The following is a 21697-nucleotide window of genomic DNA, read 5'->3' as shown; positions in this document are numbered from 1 at the left end:
GATCTGACAATGTAAATTATCTTAATTAAAATCATTTACATTAAAAACTTTTAATTGTATTTCTATTATATTTTATCAATTTTAAGTGCTGTTCTTAAAATACAATTGCAGTCTACCAAATCATGGAGCTATAAAGCTCAATGAGACTGAAAAACTGTTAACTTATGATGTACACAGCCTATTTAATACTTAGTTGAAATGCCATTATTAGACATTTTTAATCATCGATTTATTTAGAGAAATTAATAAAACTTCATCAGAAGTTTTAGAATGGTCATATCAGTTGTATTTTGATTATTTATACTACTATAACAATATATGTTCACATTTTGTAGTAATACACTACCAACATGTATAGATAGTATTTACAATACCCATCTGAATAATTATACTACACCTTAATCTGAATACCTTATCCAATCTGAATACAGCATTTATACAGCGAATACTGTTTTGTAGTTTCATTCCATAAAACCATAATTTAACATCAAATAAATAGTCATAAAATTTAATCTTCTTTATTTTAATAGATTCATCTCTTTGTTTTCTTTTGAAAAAGATTTTAATACACCAAAAAAAACACCCCCCAAAAATAAACATCTACCCTGTATGTGATGATACACATGGGGTCAAATTTTTTTTTTTTCTATTCGACCTATTCGCTATCCGTCGCTAGGACAGAATAATCTGGATTTTTTTTTTTTTACATTAATCCAAGTTAATCAACTACCACACTTTATTTCAAAAGATAACATTTTTTCGCATAATTATTTTTTTTGTAAAATGGCTGCATAATTAGTTATCCACACCTTGGCGGATAACTCCTTGTGATTGTATAAAATCATCATCAACTTTTTTTATCTGTATTATTCTTCTTTCATTCCACATTTCATAACTTCGTAAAGTTGTGCACCTACTATTTTTTAAAAACGTCAGAGTTGCGCAACATGACTTTCGCGCGATTTTATGAATTTAAATGATTGATCATAGATCAAAAAACCAAACGTCATTTTGTATTGACACTTTTTTAATTTAAGTCATATCAAGAGTCAGCTTTCTATGGATTAAAAATGGCATGTTTCACAAAGTTACGCGCACAAGATTTCTTACAACCAACACCTGCACTTACTGTAACTTAATGCGTATTCTATGTTTGTGAACTTAATTCTCTTGAATTTTTCATTATTTAAGCCTTAAAAAGAATTGGAAAAGTCAATTTAACCATATCAACTTTTATTTTAATGACTTACTGATTTTGATTTTAACATTATGGCTACTCATACATGCTGATTGCCTTCTTAACCCTATTTCACATTGACTATTCTTTTTATTGTACAAGTTACTAAATGTTTTAGTTTATTTAATTCACTTCCCACAACCTTAATCAATAATCACCTCGACAAATTTCATTGTTTTTCATCACTGTTTTATGTATGTTTACGTTTTTCCCCTTGTACTCTATACGCACAAACATACTTTGCCTATTATATTATTCTTAATGTATATATAGTATAAGCCCATGGAGTAATTTATAATTCTTCCGTAAGCTTCCTAATTACATGTAAAGATAATAAAAGCGTCACATTTTGTATCTTATTTGTTTTGTGTATTTCAGTTATAAACGGCTACTACTGTAGGAAACATTTTTTTGTACTGTACGGTAATTATTAATTTAAATAATAATATTTATTATTTGCATATCTACGGACGTACCATCATTTTCAAATTTCTTTTCAATTCAATATGTTCTATCAATACTTTTGAATTCATAAATAAAGTGTACTTGCTTTTTGAACTTCAGATTAAGGATGATACCTAAAACTTACAAGTGTATTTAAAATATACAGTAGTGTAAAATATTCTGTATTTATTTTTGTTACAATGAATGTTACTGACCGCAAACATTCATGCATAGCCTACTTATAATAAGCATTTAGCCTACCAGACGTATATGTTGAACTTTCTTTCAATCCTTTGTATATCAATGGATTTAAAACATAGAAAATGAGACTTCAATTGCAACTCTTGCATATAAGTTTAACTACGTCAACGTCGGTGAGGTTGAAATCTGTTTGTCAGTGGGTCTCACACCCAGCAAAGACGGGTACAGGTGCTAGTAATTTATATGATCAGATCATTTGATATCTGCTGCTTTAAAGTTCAGTTTGATTTTATGTGATCACATCATTTCCCTTTTATCATTTGATTTATAATTTTAGTTGTAACTTTGTTGTTGTCGTCGTGGTTTATGTTTGTGAAACTAAACAAGATGAACGGATTAAAGAATAAAACATCTTACAATGTTTCTATGTTGTGCAGTGAAGATAAACTCTTTCAGTGCAATATTATAGAAACTATTTTCATCAAGAAAGAGACCATACAAATACAAATGTTGTTTTATCCTAATATCTACTACCAACCTTCATTAAAAATCAATTATTTTTTTAGGTAGATCAAGATCAAATATAGTTCTGACTTGTTAATGGTCACATGACAGTATAGTTTATTGTGCTTGCCAGTGATAATGACAAAATATTTATTATTTTGGTCTACTATTACAGTAACACTTTTTATCAATAATGATACTGTATAACATATCAGTGCAACCTCCAATATTGTATTTTAAAAAATCAACAAAAATATATATATATATTGTTTTTTTATATTGGAACTGAGAAAGGCATACATTCCTGATCTAAAAGTATTTTCACTTAGGGATATTTTTGTAAATTACAACTTTCATAAAAAAATATCATTAAAAAAAAGACAACATTGTATGTCTGAACATAGTATAAATATGCACATGGTATAAATATATAATTTGTAAAATGCATCAGAGGTCGTACATTTACAAAATAAAAAGAAAAAAAGGAATTTACATATTTATTTTCATACAGAGGTATAAAGTGAGTGGCACTAGCCTTAGTCAGTGTAACTCTTTTTTTTTCTGCTATAAATGAGTTAGGAATAAAATTGTCATGTGACAGAATACCAATGTAACATTTTTTCTGTAATCAGTATTTTAAAACCTGATGATTATAATCTCTTTCCAGGATGGAGACACTCCACTACATTTAAATCTGAAATATTACAACCCTACATTAGAAATGGTGACCTGTCTCATAAATAAGGGGGCATCAGTGACATCACAAAATAAGGTAATATACAGACAATTTCAGAAATAATGTATGGCAACAATCTTTCACCTACTCTAGTAAATTATTGGTTATCCGCACTTGGCGGATAACCCCTTGTTATTGTCAGGATCTTTTTTTTTTTTTTTTTTGGTTATCCGCAACTTAGTTGCAGGATAACCCATGTGATTGTAAATATCTTTTTTTTCATCTTCTTTGTTATTCTTCTTTCTTTCCCGGATTTTTGTCTACAGCATATCCCCTTATGTGAACATAACTTTGTATAACTTGGTAAAAAGATTGACATTGAAGTGTAGATGTGCAGCCAAGCTTTTCGATGATGTCAGATCCGCGTTGCGTAAGTTACGCGCGATTTTATGAATTTCTATAACTGATCATAACTTTAGAACCAACAAATATTCTTTCATGAAACTTAATAAAATTATAATTCATATCATGGGTCAACTTTCTATGGATTAAAAATGGCATGTTTCACAAGAAGTTACGCGCGCACACGCATTTAAAATTTCAAAATGCGCAAAATTAATTTCTAATCAACTTTCTACGCTGATCATGACATTTTAAGCATGTCAAAAATTCCCACGCGCGCGAAAAAAATTACGCGTAAGGTGCGCGCGGAGCATGAAAATCATGTGTTTTTCTCTTGAATTATGATTTTACAGCCTATCGTAGTCATTTTAAAAAAGATTGACATCATTTCAAATTAAAATGACGTCATATGAACACGTTGATTTAGACAATTTGCGCGCGTTTTAGTTGCAAAAGTGACAAAATATTGTCAAAATTATGCCTATTTTGAATCTATTATAGCTCCTCAGGATCAACCGTTACCCCCAATTTTTTTAATTTAATATAGAAGCAGATAAGTTGTAGATATGAATTCATACAGAATCTTTACCCCTCGGATGTTATGACGTCATCGTATGGCCACACGAATGTAAAATATTGGATTTTTTACTGTTTCGTTATTGCTCATTACATTAAATAGAGCGCATCTCGCTTATACGTATTCCATTTCCTCATTTATTTTAATACTGTCTAGGTCAATCAACTATCTTTTGCATGAGTTAAAAATATTTTAATTTTTATGACGTCATCATAACTAAAAATGTAAATAACGTGGGTCACCTATTTTCATCTTTACAGTAAATTTCAATCTGTTATAACTCGTCAGAATAAAAAGTGATAATCATGATTAAAACGTTTTCTGGAAGCTATTGGATTGTAGATACAAATTCATGTGAATATTTTGCCAATCAGATGTTGTGACGTCATCATATGGCCAGTTGAATTCAAAAAGTCATATTTTCATCTCTTGCGCAAAAGTTCATTGCGTTTAAATGAGAGCGCATCTCACTTTTACGTGTCCAAAATTCTTCAAATTTGTATTAATGTAATTATTTAGATAATTATCTTCTAAAATAGTTATCGTTATATGTCAATTTGATGACGTCATCGTGTTAATAATTGGATTTAAAACATGGGTCTCGTAATTTCGTCTATGCTACACTATATATAACATACAATGTATTCTGTAAATACTGTAATATGCTGTATGCTACAAAATAGGTACAATTCAGCACTGTAAACATACTTAATTCATATCTTATGATGGCCTAATAATTGTCGAGGTTCATATAGTTTAAAGTATGTGCATGTTGCGTTTGCGCGGATAACCCGAACTCGTCAAAGTGACGAGTTCAAATCTAGTTGGTTATCCGCACTTGGCGGATAACCCCTTGTTATTGTCGTGATCTTTTTTTTTTTTTTTTTTTTCTTTCTTATTCTTCTTTCTTTCCCAGAATTTTGTTGCGCGTGTATCTCTAAATCTTCTCAACATAACAGTGTATAACTTTATCAAAAGATTGACCTCTATCTGAAGATGTCGTAATAAGGTTTTCAGTCCCGTGCGAGTTGCGCAGCGTAAGTTACGCGCAATTTTATGAATTTCGCGTATTTAACATAGGTTAAAAACCAAAAGTCATTTTGTATTGACACTTGGTGAAAATTTAAGTCATATTAAGGGCAAACTTTCTATGGATTAAAAATTGCATGTCTCACACAAAGTTACGCGCGCACGCGCGTTTAAAATTTCAATATGCGAAAAATCAAGTTCTAATCAACTTTCTATGCGTTTCATGTCATTTTGAGCATGTACAAAATTCCCACGCGCGCAATTTTTTACGCGTGCGGTGCGCACGTAGCGTTAAAACATGCTTTTTTCGCATGATTTATGTTTTTCCAGCCATTTCTAATAATTTTACCAACTTTTAAACAATTTCGACTTAAAATCACGTCATACGAGCACGTGGAATTAGATAATTTACGCGCGTTTTTGATGAAAAAGTTCAAAAATTCGTCAAAATTATGCCCTTTTTTAAACAGTCATAGATTCTAAACTACATGGTTAATTTTATTTTTTATTACATATTCTGAAAGTAGATGAGTTGTAGATATCGAATCATGCATCGATATGGCTAACCCGACATTTTGACGTCATTGTATGGCCACTCGAATATAAAATAGAGGATTTTTGTCTCTTACGTCATAGCTCATCACATTTAATAGAGCGCATCTCCACTTATCGGTATTCCATTTCCAGTTATTTTTTTATATTGTCTAGGTCAATCAATTACCTTTCGCATGATTTACCATTTTTAAAATTTTGATGACCTCATCATGTTCAAAAGCGTCAATAACTTTGGTCACTTTTTTTCATCTATTCTGCACTGAATGTAGTACGTATACAATATAGTGTTATGCTTAATATTTCTGTATTCTGTAGACGTGACACAAAATAGAGAGCACACTAAAATTGTTCCAATGGCATAATCGTTTTTCTGTGCTCAATATTCTAACGTATGACGTGCAGTTTGCGTGGCGGATAACCCGAATTCGTCAAAGTGACGAGTTCAAATCTAGTCTTTTCTTTCTTTTTTCTTCTTTCTTTCCCAGAATTTTGTTGCGCGTGTATCTCAAAATCTTCTTAACATAACATTGTATAACTTTATCAGAAGATTGACCTCTATCTGAAGATGTCGTAATAAGGTTTTCGGTCCAGTCCGAGTTGCGCAGCGTAAGTTACGCGCGATTTTATGAATTTCAATGATTGATCATAGATTAAAAACCAAAAGTAATTTTGTATTGGCACTTGGTGAAAATTTAAGTCATATCATGCGCAAACTTTCTATGGATTAAAAATGGCAGGTTGCGCAGAAAGTTACACGCGCACGCGCGTTTAAAATTTCAAAATGCAAAAAATCAACTTCTCATCAACTTTCTACGCGTTTCATGTCATTTTGAGCATTTCAAAAATGTCCACACGTGCGCAATTTTTTTACGCGCGCGTGCGTACGTAGCGCAAAAACATCATTTTTTTGCTTGATTTTTGTTTTTCCTGTCTTTTTTTAGTAGATTTACTAACTTTCAAACAATTTCGACTTAAAATCACGTCATACGAGCACGTAAAATTAAAAAATTTGCGCGCGTTTTTGATGAAAAAGCTCAAAAATTCGTGAAAATTATGCCTTTTTTAAAAAAGTCATAGATTATAAACTACGTGGTGAACTTTTTTTAAATTACAGATTCTGGAAGTAGATGAGTTGTAGATATCAAATCATCCATGAATATGGCTAACCGGACATTGTGACGTCATTGTATGGCCACTCGAATATAAAATATAGGATTTTTGTTTCTTTCGTCATAGCGCATCATATTTAATAGAGCGCATCTCTACTTATCCGTATTCCATTTCCACCATTTCTTTATATTATCTAGGTCAATCAATTATCTTTCACATGATTTACCATTTTTAAAATTGTGATGGCGTCATCATGGTCAAAAGCGTCATTAACTTTGGTCACTTAGTTTCACCTATTCTGAACTGTATGTAGTACGTATACAGTACATAGTGTTATACCGTATATATTTAGACGTGACACAAAATAGAGAGCGCACTAACATTTTTTCATTGGCATAATCGTTTTTCTGCACGCAATATTCTACGTATGACGTGCACATGGCTTTTGCGCTGCGGATAACCTAACTCGTCCGTAGTGACGAGTTCAAATCTAGTTGGTTATCCGCACTTGGCGGATAACCCCTTGTTATTGTCAGGATTTTTTTTTTTTTTTTCTATGTTCTTCTTTCTTTCCCAGAATTTTGTTGCGCGTGTATCTCTAAATCTTCTCAACATAACATTGTATAACTTTATCAGAAGATTGACCTCTATCTGAAGATGTCGTAATAAGGTTTTCGGTCCCGTCTGAGTTGCGCAGCGTAAGTTACGCGCGATTTTATGAATTTCGCGTATTTAATTTAGATCGAAAACCAATAAACCATATAAATTGAAACTTGGCAAAAGTTTAATTTATATCATGCGCTAACTTTCTATGGAGAGAAAATGGCATGTTCCACAGAAAGTTACGCGTGCACGCGCATTTAAAATTTTAAAATGCGAAAAATCAATTTCTAATCAACTTTCTATGCGTTTCATGTCATTTAAAGCATGTCAAAAATTCCCACGCGTGCGCACATTTTTGCGCGCGCGTGCGCACATAGTGTTAAAAACATACTTTTTTCGCGTTATTTATGTTTTTCCAGCCTTTTCTAGTAATTTTACCAACTTTTAAACAATTTCGACTCAAATTCATGTCATACGAGCACGTGGAATTGGATAATTTGCGCGAGTTTTTGATGAAAAAGTTCAAAAATTTGTCAAAATTATGCCTTTTTTTAAACAGTCATAGATTCTAAACTACAAGGTGAATTTTATTGTTTATTACATATTCTGAAAGTAGATGAGTTGTAGATATCGAATCATGCATTGATATGGCTAACCCGATATTGTGACGTCATCGTATGGCCACTCGAATATAAAATAGAGGATTTTTGTCTCTTTCGTCATAGCTCATCACATTTAATAGAGCGCATCTCCACTTATCCGTATTTCATTTTCCCCCATGTTTTTATATTGTCTAGGTCAATCAATTATCTTTTGCATGATTTACCATTTTTAAATGACGTCATCATGTCCAAAAGCGTCAATAACTTTGGTCACTTATTTTCACCTATTCTGCACTGTATGTAGTACGTATACAGTATATAGTGTTATACTGTATATACTTAGACGTGACACAAAATAGAGAGCGCACTAACATTTTTTCAATGGCATAATCGTTTTTCTGTGCGCAATATTATATACAACACGTGGCGTTTGCGCTGCGGATAACCTAACTCGTCCGTAGTGACGAGTTCAAATCTAGTTGGTTATCCGCACTTGGCGGATAACCCCTTGTTATTGTCAGGATCTTTTTTTTTTTTTTTTTTTTTTTTGGTTATCCGCAACCGTAATGTTTTGCGGATAACCCTTGTTATTGTAAATATCTTTTTTTTTTTCATCTTCTTTGTTCTTCTTTCTTTCCCGGAATTTTGTTGCACGCATATCTGTCATCCTTGTCAACATAAGATTGTATAACTTTGTCATAAGATTGACCTGTAGCTGTAGATGTGCAGGAAACTTTGTTATATGACGTTAGAGTCGCGTAGCGCAAGTTACGCGCGATTTTATGAATTTCAATGATTGGTCATAGATTATAAACCAAAAGTCATTTTGTATTGACACTTGGTGAAAATTTAAGTCATATCAAGGGCAAACTTTCTATGGATTAAAAATGACATGTTTCACAAAAAGTTACGCGCGCACGCGCATTTAAAATTTCAAAATGCGCAAAATTAATTTCTAATCAACTTTCTACGCTGATCATAACATTTTGAGCATGTCAAAAATTCCCACGCGCGCGAAAAAAATTACGCGTAAGGTGCGCGCGGAGCATGAAAATCATGTGTTTTTCTCTTGAATTATGATTTTACAGTCTTTCCTAGTTATTTTAAAAAAGATTGACATCATTTCAAATTAAAATGACGCCATACAAACACGTTGATTTAGACCATTTGCGCGTGTTTTAGTTGCAAAAGTTACAACATATTGTCAAAATTATGCCTATTTTTAATCTATTATAGCTTCTCAGGATCATCCACGACCCCCAATTTCTTTAATTTAATATGTAAGCAGATATGTTGTAGATATGAATTCATGCAGAATCTTTACCCTTCGAATGTTATGACGTCATCGTATGGCCACACAAATGTGAAATATAGGATTTTTTACTCTTTCGTTATTGCTCATCACATTAAATAGAGCGCATCTCGCTTATACGTATTCCATTTTCACAGATATTTTAATACTCTCTAGGTCAATCAACTATCTTTCGCATGAGTTAAAAATATTTTAATTTTTATGACGTCATCATGTATAAAAACGTAAATAACGTGGGTCCCCAATTTTCATCTTTACAGTAAATTTCAATCTGTTATAGCTCGTCAGAATAAAAAGTGATAATCATGATTAAAACGTTTTCTGAAAGCTATTGGATTGTAGATACGAATTCATGTGAATATTTTACCAATCAGATGTCATGACGACGTCATAAGGCCAGTTGAATTCAAAAAGTCATATTTTCATCTCTTGCGTAAAAGTTCATTGCGTTTAAACGAGAGCGCATCTCACTTTTACGTGCCCAAAATTCTTCAAATTTGTATTAATGTAATTAATTAGATAATTATCTTCTAAAATTGTTATTTTATATGTTAATTTGATGATGTCATCGTGTTAATAATTGGATTTAAAAGATGGGTCTCGTAATTTCGTCTATGCTACACTGTATATAACATATACAGTGTATTCTGTAAATACTGTAATATGATGTATGCTACAAAATAGGTACAATTCAGCTCTGTAAACATATTTATTTCATGTCATAGGATGGCATAATAATTGTCGAGGTTCATATAGTTTAAAGTATGTGCATGTTGCGTTTGCGCGGATAACCCGAACTCGTCAAAGTGACGAGTTCAAATCTAGTTTTTCTTTCTTATTCTTCTTTTTTTTTTTAATCCATAGAAAGTTTGCCCTTAATATGACTTAAATTTTCACCAAGTGTCAATACAAAATGACTTTTGGTTTTTAACCTATGTTAAATACGCGAAATTCATAAAATTGCGCGTAACTTACGCTGCGCAACTCGCACGGGACTGAAAACCTTATTACGACATCTTCAGATAGAGGTCAATCTTTTGATAAAGTTATACACTGTTATGTTGAGAAGATTTAGAGATACACGCGCAACAAAATTCTGGGAAAGAAAGAAGAATAAGAAAGAAAAAAAAAAAAAAAAAAAAGATCCTGACAATAACAAGGGGTTATCCGCCAAGTGCGGATAACCAAAAAACTAGATTTGAACTCGTCACTTTGACGAATTCGGGTTATCCGCCACGCAAACTGCACGTGCACGTCATACGTTAGAATATTGAGCACAGAAAAACGATTATGCCATTGGAACAATTTTAGTGTGCTCTCTATTTTGTGTCACGTCTACAGAATACAGAAATATTAAGCATAACACTATATTGTATACGTACTACATTCAGTGCAGAATAGATGAAAAAAAGTGACCAAAGTTATTGACGCTTTTGAACATGATGAGGTCATCAAAATTTTAAAAATGGTAAATCATGCGAAAGGTAATTGATTGACCTAGACAATATAAAAAAATAACGGGAAATGGAATACCGATAAGTGGAGATGCGCTCTATTAAATGTGATGAGCTATGACGTAAGAGACAAAAATCCTCTATTTTATATTCGAGTGGCCATACAATGACGTCAGAATGTCGGGTTAGCCATATCGATGCATGATTCGATATCACATCTACAACTCATCTTCTTTCAGAATATGTAATAAAAAATAAAATTAACCATGTAGTTTAGAATCTATGACTGTTTAAAAAAAGGCATAATTTTGACGATTTTTTGAACTTTTTCATCAAAAACGCGCGTAAATTATCTAATTCCACGTGCTCGTATGACGTGATTTTAAGTCGAAATTGTTTAAAAGTTGGTAAAATTATTAGAAATGGCTGGAAAAACATAAATCACGCGAAAAAAGCATGTTTTAACGCTACATGCGCACCGCGCGCGTAAAAATTTGCGCGCGCGTGGGAATTTTTTACATGCTTAAAATGACATGAAACGAAATTTTAAACGCGCGTGCACGCGTAACTTTCAATTTCAAAATGCGAAAAATCAATTTCTAATCAACTTTCTATGCGTTTCATGTCATTTTGAGCATGTACAAAATTCCCACGCGCGCGCAATTTTTTACGCGTGTGGTGCGCACGTAGCGTTAAAACATGCTTTTTTCGCATGATTTATGTTTTTCCAGCCATTTCTAATAATTTTACCAACTTTTAAACAATTTCGACTTAAAATCACGTCATACGAGCACGTGGAATTAGATAATTTACGCGCGTTTTTGATGAAAAAGTTCAAAAATTCGTCAAAATTATGCCTTTTTTTAAACAGTCATAGATTCTAAACTACATGGTTAATTTTATTTTTTATTACATATTCTGAAAGTAGATGAGTTGTAGATATCGAATCATGCATCGATATGGCTAATCCGACATTTTGACGTCATTGTATGGCCACTCGAATATAAAATAGAGGATTTTTGTCTCTTACGTCATAGCTCATCACATTTAATAGAGCGCATCTTCACTTATCGGTATTCCATTTCCAGTTATTTTTTTATATTGTCTAGGTCAATCAATTACCTTTCGCATGATTTACCATTTTTAAAATTTTGATGACCTCATCATGTTCAAAAGCGTCAATAACTTTGGTCACTTTTTTTCATCTATTCTGCACTGAATGTAGTACGTATACAATATAGTGTTATGCTTAATAATTCTGTATTCTGTAGACGTGACACAAAATAGAGAGCACACTAAAATTGTTCCAATGGCATAATCGTTTTTCTGTGCTCAATATTCTAACGTATGACGTGCAGTTTGCGTGGCGGATAACCCGAATTCGTCAAAGTGACGAGTTCAAATCTAGTCTTTCTTATTCTTCTTTCTTTCCCAGAATTTTGTTGCGCGTGTATCTCTAAATCTTCTCAACATAACAGTGTATAACTTTATCAAAAGGTTGACCTCTATCTGAAGATGTCGTAATAAGGTTTTCAATCCCGTGCAAGTGGCGCAGCGTAAGTTACGCGCAATTTTATGAATTTCGCGTATTTAACATAGGTTAAAAACCAAAAGTCATTTTGTATTGACACTTGGTGAAAATTTAAGTCATATCAAGGGCAAACTTTCTATGGATTAAAAATTGCATGTTTCACACAAAGTTACGCGCGCACGCGCGTTTAAAATTTCATAATGCGAAAAATCAATTTCTAATCAACTTTCTATGCGTTTCATGTCATTTTGAGCATGTCAAAAATTCCCACGCGCGCGCAAATTTTTACGCGCACGGTGCGCACGTAGCGTTAAAACATGCTTTTTTCGCGTGATTTATGTTTTTCCAGCCATTTCTAGTAATTTTACCAACTTTTAAACAATTTCGAATTAAAATCACGTCATACGAGCACGTGGAATTAGATAATTTACGCGCGTTTTTGATGAAAAAGTTCAAAAATTCGTCAAAATTATGCCTTTTTTTAAACAGTCATAGATTCTAAACTACATGGTTAATTTTATTTTTTATTACATATTCTGAAAGTAGATGAGTTGTAGATATCAATCATGCATCGATATGGCTAACCCGACATTGTGACGTCATCGTATGGCCACTCGAATATAAAATAGAGGATTTTTGTCTCTTTCGTCATAGCTCATCACATTTAATAGAGCGCATCTCCACTTATAGGTATTCCATTTCCCGTTATTTTTTTATATTGTCTAGGTCAATCAATTACCTTTCGCATGATTTACCAGTTTTTAAAATTGTGATGACGTCATCATGTTCAAAAGCGTCAATAACTTTGGTCACTTAGTTTCACCTATTCTGAACTGTATGTAGTACGTATACAGTACATAGTGTTATGCTTAATATATTTAGACGTGACACAAAATAGGGAGCGCACTAAAATTGTTCCAATGGCATAATCGTTTGTCTGTGCGCAATATTCTAAGGTATGACGTGCACGTGCAGTTTGCGTGGCGGATAACCCGAAGTGACGAGTTCAAATCTAGTTATATTCTTTTTTTTTTCTTTTTTTATATCTGGTTCATCATATAATTAATAATAGTAATTAGTTATCCGCTTGGTAGAGCGGATAACTCCTTGTTATTGTATTGGATCAATATTTTTTTTCTGTATTATTAGTTATCCGCATTGAACGGATAACTCCTTGTAACTGTCCTGAATCAATTTCTAGGTTTTTCTTCTTTCTTTCTTTCACTTTTTTGTGGCTCCTGTATCTCTAAAATGTGTTAACATAACATTTCATAACTTTGTCAACATATGAACATTTATATGAAGTTGTGCAGCATGTATTTTTTAAATACGTCAGAGTTGCGCAACATGACTTACGTGCGATTTTATGAATTTCAATGATTGATCACAGATTAAAAACCAAGCATAATTTTTTTTGACACTTTGTGAAAATTTAAGTCATATCAAGGGCAAACTTTTTATGGATTAAAAAATGGCATGTTTTACAAGAAGTTACGCACGTTTAAAATTTCAAAATGCGCAAAATTAATTTCTAATCAACTTTCTACGCGTTTCATGTCATTTTAAGCATGTCAAAAATTCCCACGCATGCGCAAATTTTTGCGCGCGCAGTGTACACAAAGCGTGAAATACGTCAATGTTTTGCGTAATTCATATTTTTTCAGCCTTTTATAGTAATTTTACCAAATATGGAACCATTTCGACTTAAAATTACGTCATACGAGCACGTCGAATTGGACAATTTGCGCATGTTTTTGATGAAAAAGTTCAAAAATTCGTCAAAATCATGCCCTTTTTTAAACAGTTGTAGTTTCTAAACTAAACTGTGAAAGTTATTTTTATTACATATTCTGGAAGTTGATGAGTTGTAGATATCGAATCATGCTTTAATATGGCTAACCGGACATTGTGACGTCATCGTATGGCCATGCGAATATTAAACATAAGATTTTTGTATATTTCGTCATAGCTATCACATTTAATAGAGCGCATCTCCAATTAACTGTTTTCCATTTTCACCCCGATTTTTATATTATCTAGGTCAATCAACTATCCTTTGCATGAGTTAAAAATATTTTAATTTTTATGACGTCATCATGTCTAAAAATGAAGATAACGTGGGTCACTTATTTTCATCTTTACAGTAAATTTCAATCTGTTATAGCTCGTCAGAATAAAACGTGATAATCATGATTAAAACGTTTTCTGAAAGCTATTAGATTGTAGATACGAATTCAGGTAAACATTTTGCCAATCGGATGTTGTGACGTCATCATATGGCCAGTTGAATAAAAAAAGTCGTATTTTCATATTTTGCGTAATAGTTCATCACATTCAAAAGGGCGCGCATCTATATTTTACGTATTCAAATTTCTTCTACACGTTAATATGTGGTTGCTGAGGTAATGTCCTTTGAAGTTGCTATCTTAGTGTTTCATTTTGATACCGTCGCCATGTTAAAAATAAGAATAAACGGGGGGTCCCGTAATTTCACCTATTCTACACTGTATGTAACATGTATACAGATTATACCATTTGAACTGTATATACTATATGACACAAAATTGACAGAATTCAGCACTATATGATATTCTTCAGTTCAGGTCATAATGACATAATATTTTTCGTGTGCAAAATTCCAAAGTATGACGTGCGCGTGGCGTTTGTGTGGTGCGGATAACTAACTCGTCAAAGTGACGAGTTCAAATCTAGTTCTTCTTTCCTTCCTTCCTTTTTGTGAGTCGCGTTTCTCTAAAATGTATAAACATAACATTTCATAACTTTGACAACATATGGGCATTTACATGAAGTTGTGCACCTCCTATTTTTGAATGACGTCATAGTTGCGCAACGTGACTTACACGCAATTTTATGAATTTCAATGATTGATCATAGATTAAAAACCAAAAGTCATTTAGTATTGACACTTTGACAAAATTTAAGTCATATCAGGGGCAAACATTCTACGGATTAAAAATGGCATGTTTCACAAAAAGGTACGCGCGCACGCGCATTTAAAATTTCAAAATGCGCAAAATTAATTTCTAATCAACTTTTTACGCGTTTCTTGTCATTTTGAGCATGTCAAAAATTCCCACGGACGCGCGTGGTGCGCACGTAGCATTAAAAACTTATTTTTTCTCTTGAATTTTATTTTTCAAGCCTTTCCTAGTAATTTTGAAAACAATTTAGACCTTTTCCAGTTTAAATAACGCCATACGAACACGTTGAATTAGACAATTCGTGCGCGTTTTTTATGAAAAAGCTTAAAAAATCGTCAAAATAATGTCTTTTTTTAAACAGTCATAGTTTCTAAAGTAAACCGTGAACCGTTTATTTTTATTACAAAATGTAGAAGTTGATGAGTTGTAGATATCGGATCATGCATCGATTAAGGCTAAAAAAACATTGTGACGTCATCGTATGGCCACACGAATGTAAAATATAGGATTTTTGTCTCTTTCATTATTGCTCATCACATTCAACGGAGCGCATCACGCTTATCCGTATTCCTATTTCTCCTACATTTATATATTGTCTAGGTCAATCAACTTTCTTTTGCATGAGATAAAAATATTTTTTTAACGTCATCATGCCTAAAAATTTTAATTACGTGGGTCATTAATTTCATCTTTACAGTAAATTTTAATCTGTAATAGCTCGTAAGCTATTGGATTGTAGATACGAAATCATGTGAACTTTTTGCCAATCGGATGTTGTGACAAGTTTATTGAAAAGTTTAATTGAAAAGGTCAAATTTTCATCGTCTGCGTCAAAGTTCATCCCATTTAAATGTGCGCGCACCAACATTTTACGTATTCAAATTTCTTCTACACGTTAATATGTTGTTGCTGAGATAATTTTCTTCGGAAATTGCTATCTTTGTGGTTTTTTTTTTATGACGTCATCATGTTAAATATTTGAATTAAAGGCAGGTCCCATAATTCAGTTAATATGTCATATAATATACAGTAGTACAATGTACACCAGCATAGGCTCTGATGTGAGCAAATTTTTGTTTGCCGCCCTCTGTATCATGTAGAATTAATGTCTCCTTGTATACACAGTATACTGTATAATTATAATACAAGGCGAAAATACAGGACCACCTTAACATACGACGTGCACGTGGCGTCTGTCGTGCGGATAACTAACTCGTCAAAGTGACGAGTTTCATGTCTAGTTATTTTTATTATTAAATTGTGTGATTTTTGGTAGACCTATTTAAAAACCATTCCTTCAAAGATGACAATATCTACTATTAACAGCGATTTTAAACTGATAGGAAGATTGTGGGTTGTATAATTTATGCTGAGATTGGACCTATCGGATATTTTGACATCATGAAGTAATGGTAGTGGGTAGAGATTATGTGCCCGTCCACACCAACCCATGCTTCATATAAGTTATTTAATAAGGGCCTTTAATCCAATAACCTATGCTTTATTATTATACTCTGTAGCCATATTTCAATATTGATCTACACATGCGCACAGCTCGAATCTCAATTGAATGAAAGAAAGAATATTTTCCATAATTTGTTATCCAATGAACCATATCATTTTTTAACTTTGCTAGATTTTGTCCCAATTCAATCTGTTTCATAAGTTAATGTTATTTTTGTAACAGATGTCAGGATTATTCTCAATGTGTAATTCAATCTAGAAATTGACATTGAAATCTAAATCATTCAGTTAAATAACTTATAAAGAGCAGACCTCCCAACTATGCTGATAATGGCGAAAGCAATTTTGAATATACAGAAAAATATCCTAATATTTCTAATCTCTAAGACTCTAGATAAGAAGAAAAAGAAAATATGCTAAGTATCCGCACAATGTTTGTAATAAATTCATGTATTGTCTAATAATTGAAATATCATATTTTCCGCCATTTGGCATATTTACTATTATAAATACCAAACCTTTACATTTTTAGTAGCGCCCTTTATGGTCTAATGTATTTTTCAAAAATATTATAGCGCCCTGTATGTAGTTTGGACATGATTTCATAAAACCTCCCAATGTATAATTTGATTTGTTGAGAGGTGACAAACTTATAACAGCCGATTAATATAAACTGAATAACAATGTATTTTACTTAAAATTAAGACAATACACATTAAACAATGATTCGATAAAGATTGAAATGTTGAATCATGAATTCTCTAATTTTTGGACAAAAATCACTCAAGCGTGACTTGTGTTTTGATTTCTAAATTTGATCACTAAAATGCTTTAAATGTTGCCATTTGGGTATGAAAACATAGGGTTTTCCACAACAATTGTAATGAATGGACTATTAGTTTAGGATATGTGAAAACATGGGTTTTATATTTTATTTGCATTAAAGTGATTGTGTTGGAAAGAGATTAACATCGTTACCATTTTAAGATAGTTAAAACAAATTATTTTATCACATGTGAATTATGGAATTATTTTGAAGGATAGGATAAATACATCATCACATTTTACATTTTTTTTTCTGTGCCTGCCATCACAGAAAACCAATTTCACATTTTTATTGGTTATCCGCACTTGGCGGATAACCCCTTGTTATTGTCAGGATCTTTTTTTTTTTTTTTTTTTTTTTTTTTCTATGTTATTCTTCTTTCTTTCCCAGAATTTTGTGTCACGTGTATCTCAAATTCTGATCAGCATTACATCGTATAACTTTGTCAGAAGATTTACCTCTATCTGTAGAAGTGCAGGACAGTTCGTTTTTTTACTTTAGAGTCGCGCAGCGTAAGCTACGCGCGATTTTATGAATTTTGCGTATTTAACATAGACTAAAAACCAAAAGTCATTTTGTAATGACTCTTGGTGAACATTTAAGTCATATCAAGTGCAAACTTTCTATGGATTAAAAATGGCATGTTTCACAGAAAGTTACGCGCGCACGCGCGTTTAAAATTTCAGAATGCGTAAAATCAATTTCTAATCAACTTTCTACGCGTTTCAGGTCATTTTGAGCATTTCAAAAATTCCCACGCGTGCGCAATTTTTTTACGCGCACGTGCGCACGTAGCGCAAAAACATCTTTTTTTTGCTTGATTTTTGTTTTTTCAGCCTTTTCTAGTAAATTTACCAATTTTCAATCAATTTCGACTTAAAATCACGTCATACGAGCACGTAGAATTAAACAATTTGCGCGCGTTTTTAATGAAAAAGTTAAAAAATTTGTCAAAATTTTGCCTTTTTTAAAACAGTCATAGATTGTAAACTACGTGGTGAACTTTTTTAAAATTGCATATTCTGGAAGTTGATGAGTTGTAGATATCGAATCATGCATCGATATGGCTAACCAGACATTGTAACGTCATCGTATGGCCACTCGAATATAAAATATAGGATTTTTGTCTCTTTCGCATAGCTCATCACATTTAATAGAGCGCATCTTCACTTATCCGTATTCCATTTCCCCCCATTTTGTTATATTGTCTAGGCCAATCAATTATCTTTCGCATAATCTACCATTTTTTAAATTGTGATGACGTCATCATGTCCAAAAGCGTCAATAACTTGGGTCCCTTATTTTCACCTATTCTGCACTGTATGTAGTACGTATACAGAATATAGTGTATACCGTATATACTTTGACGTGACGCAAAATAGAGAGCGCACTAACATTTTTACAATGGCATAATCGTTTTTCTGCGCGCAATATTCTAACGTATGACGTGCACGTGGCTTTTGCGCTGCGGATAACCTAACTCGTCCGTAGTGACGAGTTCAAATCTAGTATTTATTTCTTACCTTCCACCCTTCTACTCCATTTTTTGTGTCACGCGTATCTCAAAAACTTGCACACGTAACGTTTCGTAACTTTCTCAACATATCGCCATTCACGTGAAGTTGTGCAGCGAAGGTTTTCACGACGTTTGCAATTGCGCAACGTGATTTTCGTGCGATTTTATGAATTTCGCGTATTTAACATAGGTCAAAAACCAAATAACATTTTTAATTGAAACTTAACAAAAGTTTAATTTATGTCTTGCGCTAACTGACTGTGGAAAAAAATGGCATGTTTCACACGAAGTTACGCGCGCATGCGCGTTTAAAATTTGAAAATGCGAAAAATCAATTTCTAATCAACTTTTTACGCGTTTCATGTCATTTTGAGCATGTCAAAAATTCCCACGCATGCGCATTTTTTTACGCGCGCGGTGCGCACGTAGCGCAAAAAACCTCCTTTTTTGCGAGATTTAGGTTTTTCAAGCCATTTCTAGTAATTTTACCAACTTTTAAACAATTTCGACTTAAAATCACGTCATACGAGAACGTAGAATTGCACAATTTGCGCGCGTTTTTGTTGAAAAAGTTCAAAAATTTGTGAAAATTATGCCCTTTTTTAAACAGTCATAAATTCTAAACTACGTGGTGAACTTTTTTTAAATTACATATTCTGGAAGTAGATGAGTTGTAGATATCGAATCATTCATGAATATGGCTAACCGGACATTGTGACGTCATCGTATGGCCACTCGAATATAAAATATAGGATTTTTGTCTCTTTTGTCATAGCGCATCACATTTAGTAGAGCTCATCTCTACTTATCCGTATTCTATTTCCTCCTATTTTTATATAATGTCTAGGTCAATCAATTATCTTTCGCATGATTTACCATTTTTAAATTTGTGATGACGTCATCATGTTCAAAAGCGTCAATAACTTTGGTCACTTATTTTCACCTATTCTGAACTGTATATAGTACGTATAAAGATTATACTGTATATACTGTAACGGCATTTGGTATAGCCCAAATCATTTATTTCCTACCTACTGCTATAATGTAGCAGGCCAAATAAGACTAAGTACTGATTGGCTATTTGTGATAAACAAATAGGTCCAGGGACCTATAGTATAGTAGTCATAATAATCTTTTTCTGTGTGCAATATTCTAACGTATGACGTGCACGTGGCTTTTGGGCTGCGGATAACCTAACTCGTCCGTAGTGACGAGTTCAATTCTAGTCTGTAAATTAGCATTGTAAACTTGATGATTATGATTTTTTTTACCACAGAATGGAAACAATCCACTACATGAATACCTGATTAATACCCCCAACCCTACTTCTGAAATAGTGAATTGTCTCATAAAGGTACAGTATTAACATTGCCAACTAAGGTAATACAGACAATTGTAAGAAATAGCTTACAGAAACTAATGTTTAAGTATTTGAATAAAGAAAATAATTAAAGCTTAAAACCATGTTCTTAAAGAGGGTAAGCTAGTGCTACAAGCATACCCTAGTATCAGTGAATTTATTATAAAACAACCATCTTAAAGAGGGTAAGCTAGTGCTACAAGCATACCCTAGTATCAGTGAATTTATTATAAAACAACCATCTTAAAGAGAGAAGCTAGTGCTACAAGCATACCCTAGTATCAGTGAATTTATTATAATAGAACCATATTTTTATGCCTGCCATAACACAGTAGGGAATTAAATTGTCAGCAGGATGTAACAGAAAATAAATTTAACATTCTTTACTTAATCAGTATTTTTAAACCTATGATTATGATTTCTTTCCATGATGAAAACAAGGACAATGCAATATTGGCATCGCAAAATAAGGTAAGGGACAGTTGCAGGATTCTTTAGAACAATTATTTCTTTACATGTGATTGCCATATATATGGAAGTATTTAAAAAGTTTGTGTCACAATACAGCATCACAGTTTACATTTTTCCTATATATGATACAGATACATAATATGACGCTGTAATATAATTTTTATCTATAATAACAAATTGTAGAATACAGAGAATCTTGCTGAATCCTTTTACAAGAACAAACATGGTTTTCTCAGTTTAGTAATGACAATGAATTATTAATTGTTCTGATGTAATTGTTCTAATTAATGTGTGACTGATATTCAGTTACTGGTATTTGAGTTCTAAATCTCTTTTTCTCAATCTTACTCAATATTCCTACATACATTCACTTAATACATTTCCTAAGGTTCAACAACACCAAAGCACACCCTATAGTATTAGTGAATATAATGCAGGAATCTGTAATCAATAATTGTATACTTCATGTAAACGTTTGATTTCATTCTTCTATTTGTCAGACTTTTTTAGTATTTTGCATTCGTTATTATAACGTTTTTTATGTGTCTTTATGTAACGTAATTTCTTATAAACTGTAATGTTAAAAAATGATCACAACTTTTCTGAAAATTGGTAATTATTTCGTTATATATCTGTAAACGTTTTGATGAAACGTTGTTCGAATATAAAATTTATTTCTACACAGAAACGTTAAAAAAACATTTTAAAAAAACAAACCTTAAAAAACCAAAATTAAATGCAAACGTTTCGATTATGTTTTACAAACGTTCTGTGTTTGCTGAGATGTAGCTGGGGTCCCGTTAGGCATTTGAAATCAGCATTGCTGACTCTTATGGCACCTTTTGCATCTAGTATCTGCCTCAGACGTATTGGCCTATGCC

At 32.5% G+C, this 21697-nt stretch overlaps 1 protein-coding gene across 1 annotated transcript in view; it reads left to right on the top strand.

The window, feature by feature from the left end:
• The first annotated feature begins 1481 nt into the window (after nt 1-1481).
• LOC144858858 (uncharacterized) overlaps nt 1482-21697 on the top strand; it is a 31386-nt gene continuing 11170 nt past the window's right edge. Inside the window, exon 1 of the mRNA XM_078714990.1 lies at nt 1482-3158. Within this exon, the coding sequence (XP_078571116.1) occupies nt 3033-3158 (126 nt within the window). The 5' untranslated portion in view covers nt 1482-3032. The remainder of the gene's footprint in view (nt 3159-21697) is intronic.

This window comes from Antedon bifida, chromosome 2, assembly GCF_963402885.1.
Source record: "Antedon bifida chromosome 2, ecAntBifi1.1, whole genome shotgun sequence".
Lineage (NCBI taxonomy): Eukaryota > Metazoa > Echinodermata > Crinoidea > Comatulida > Antedonidae > Antedon > Antedon bifida.
This window is presented reverse-complemented; position numbering and strand designations above follow the sequence as displayed.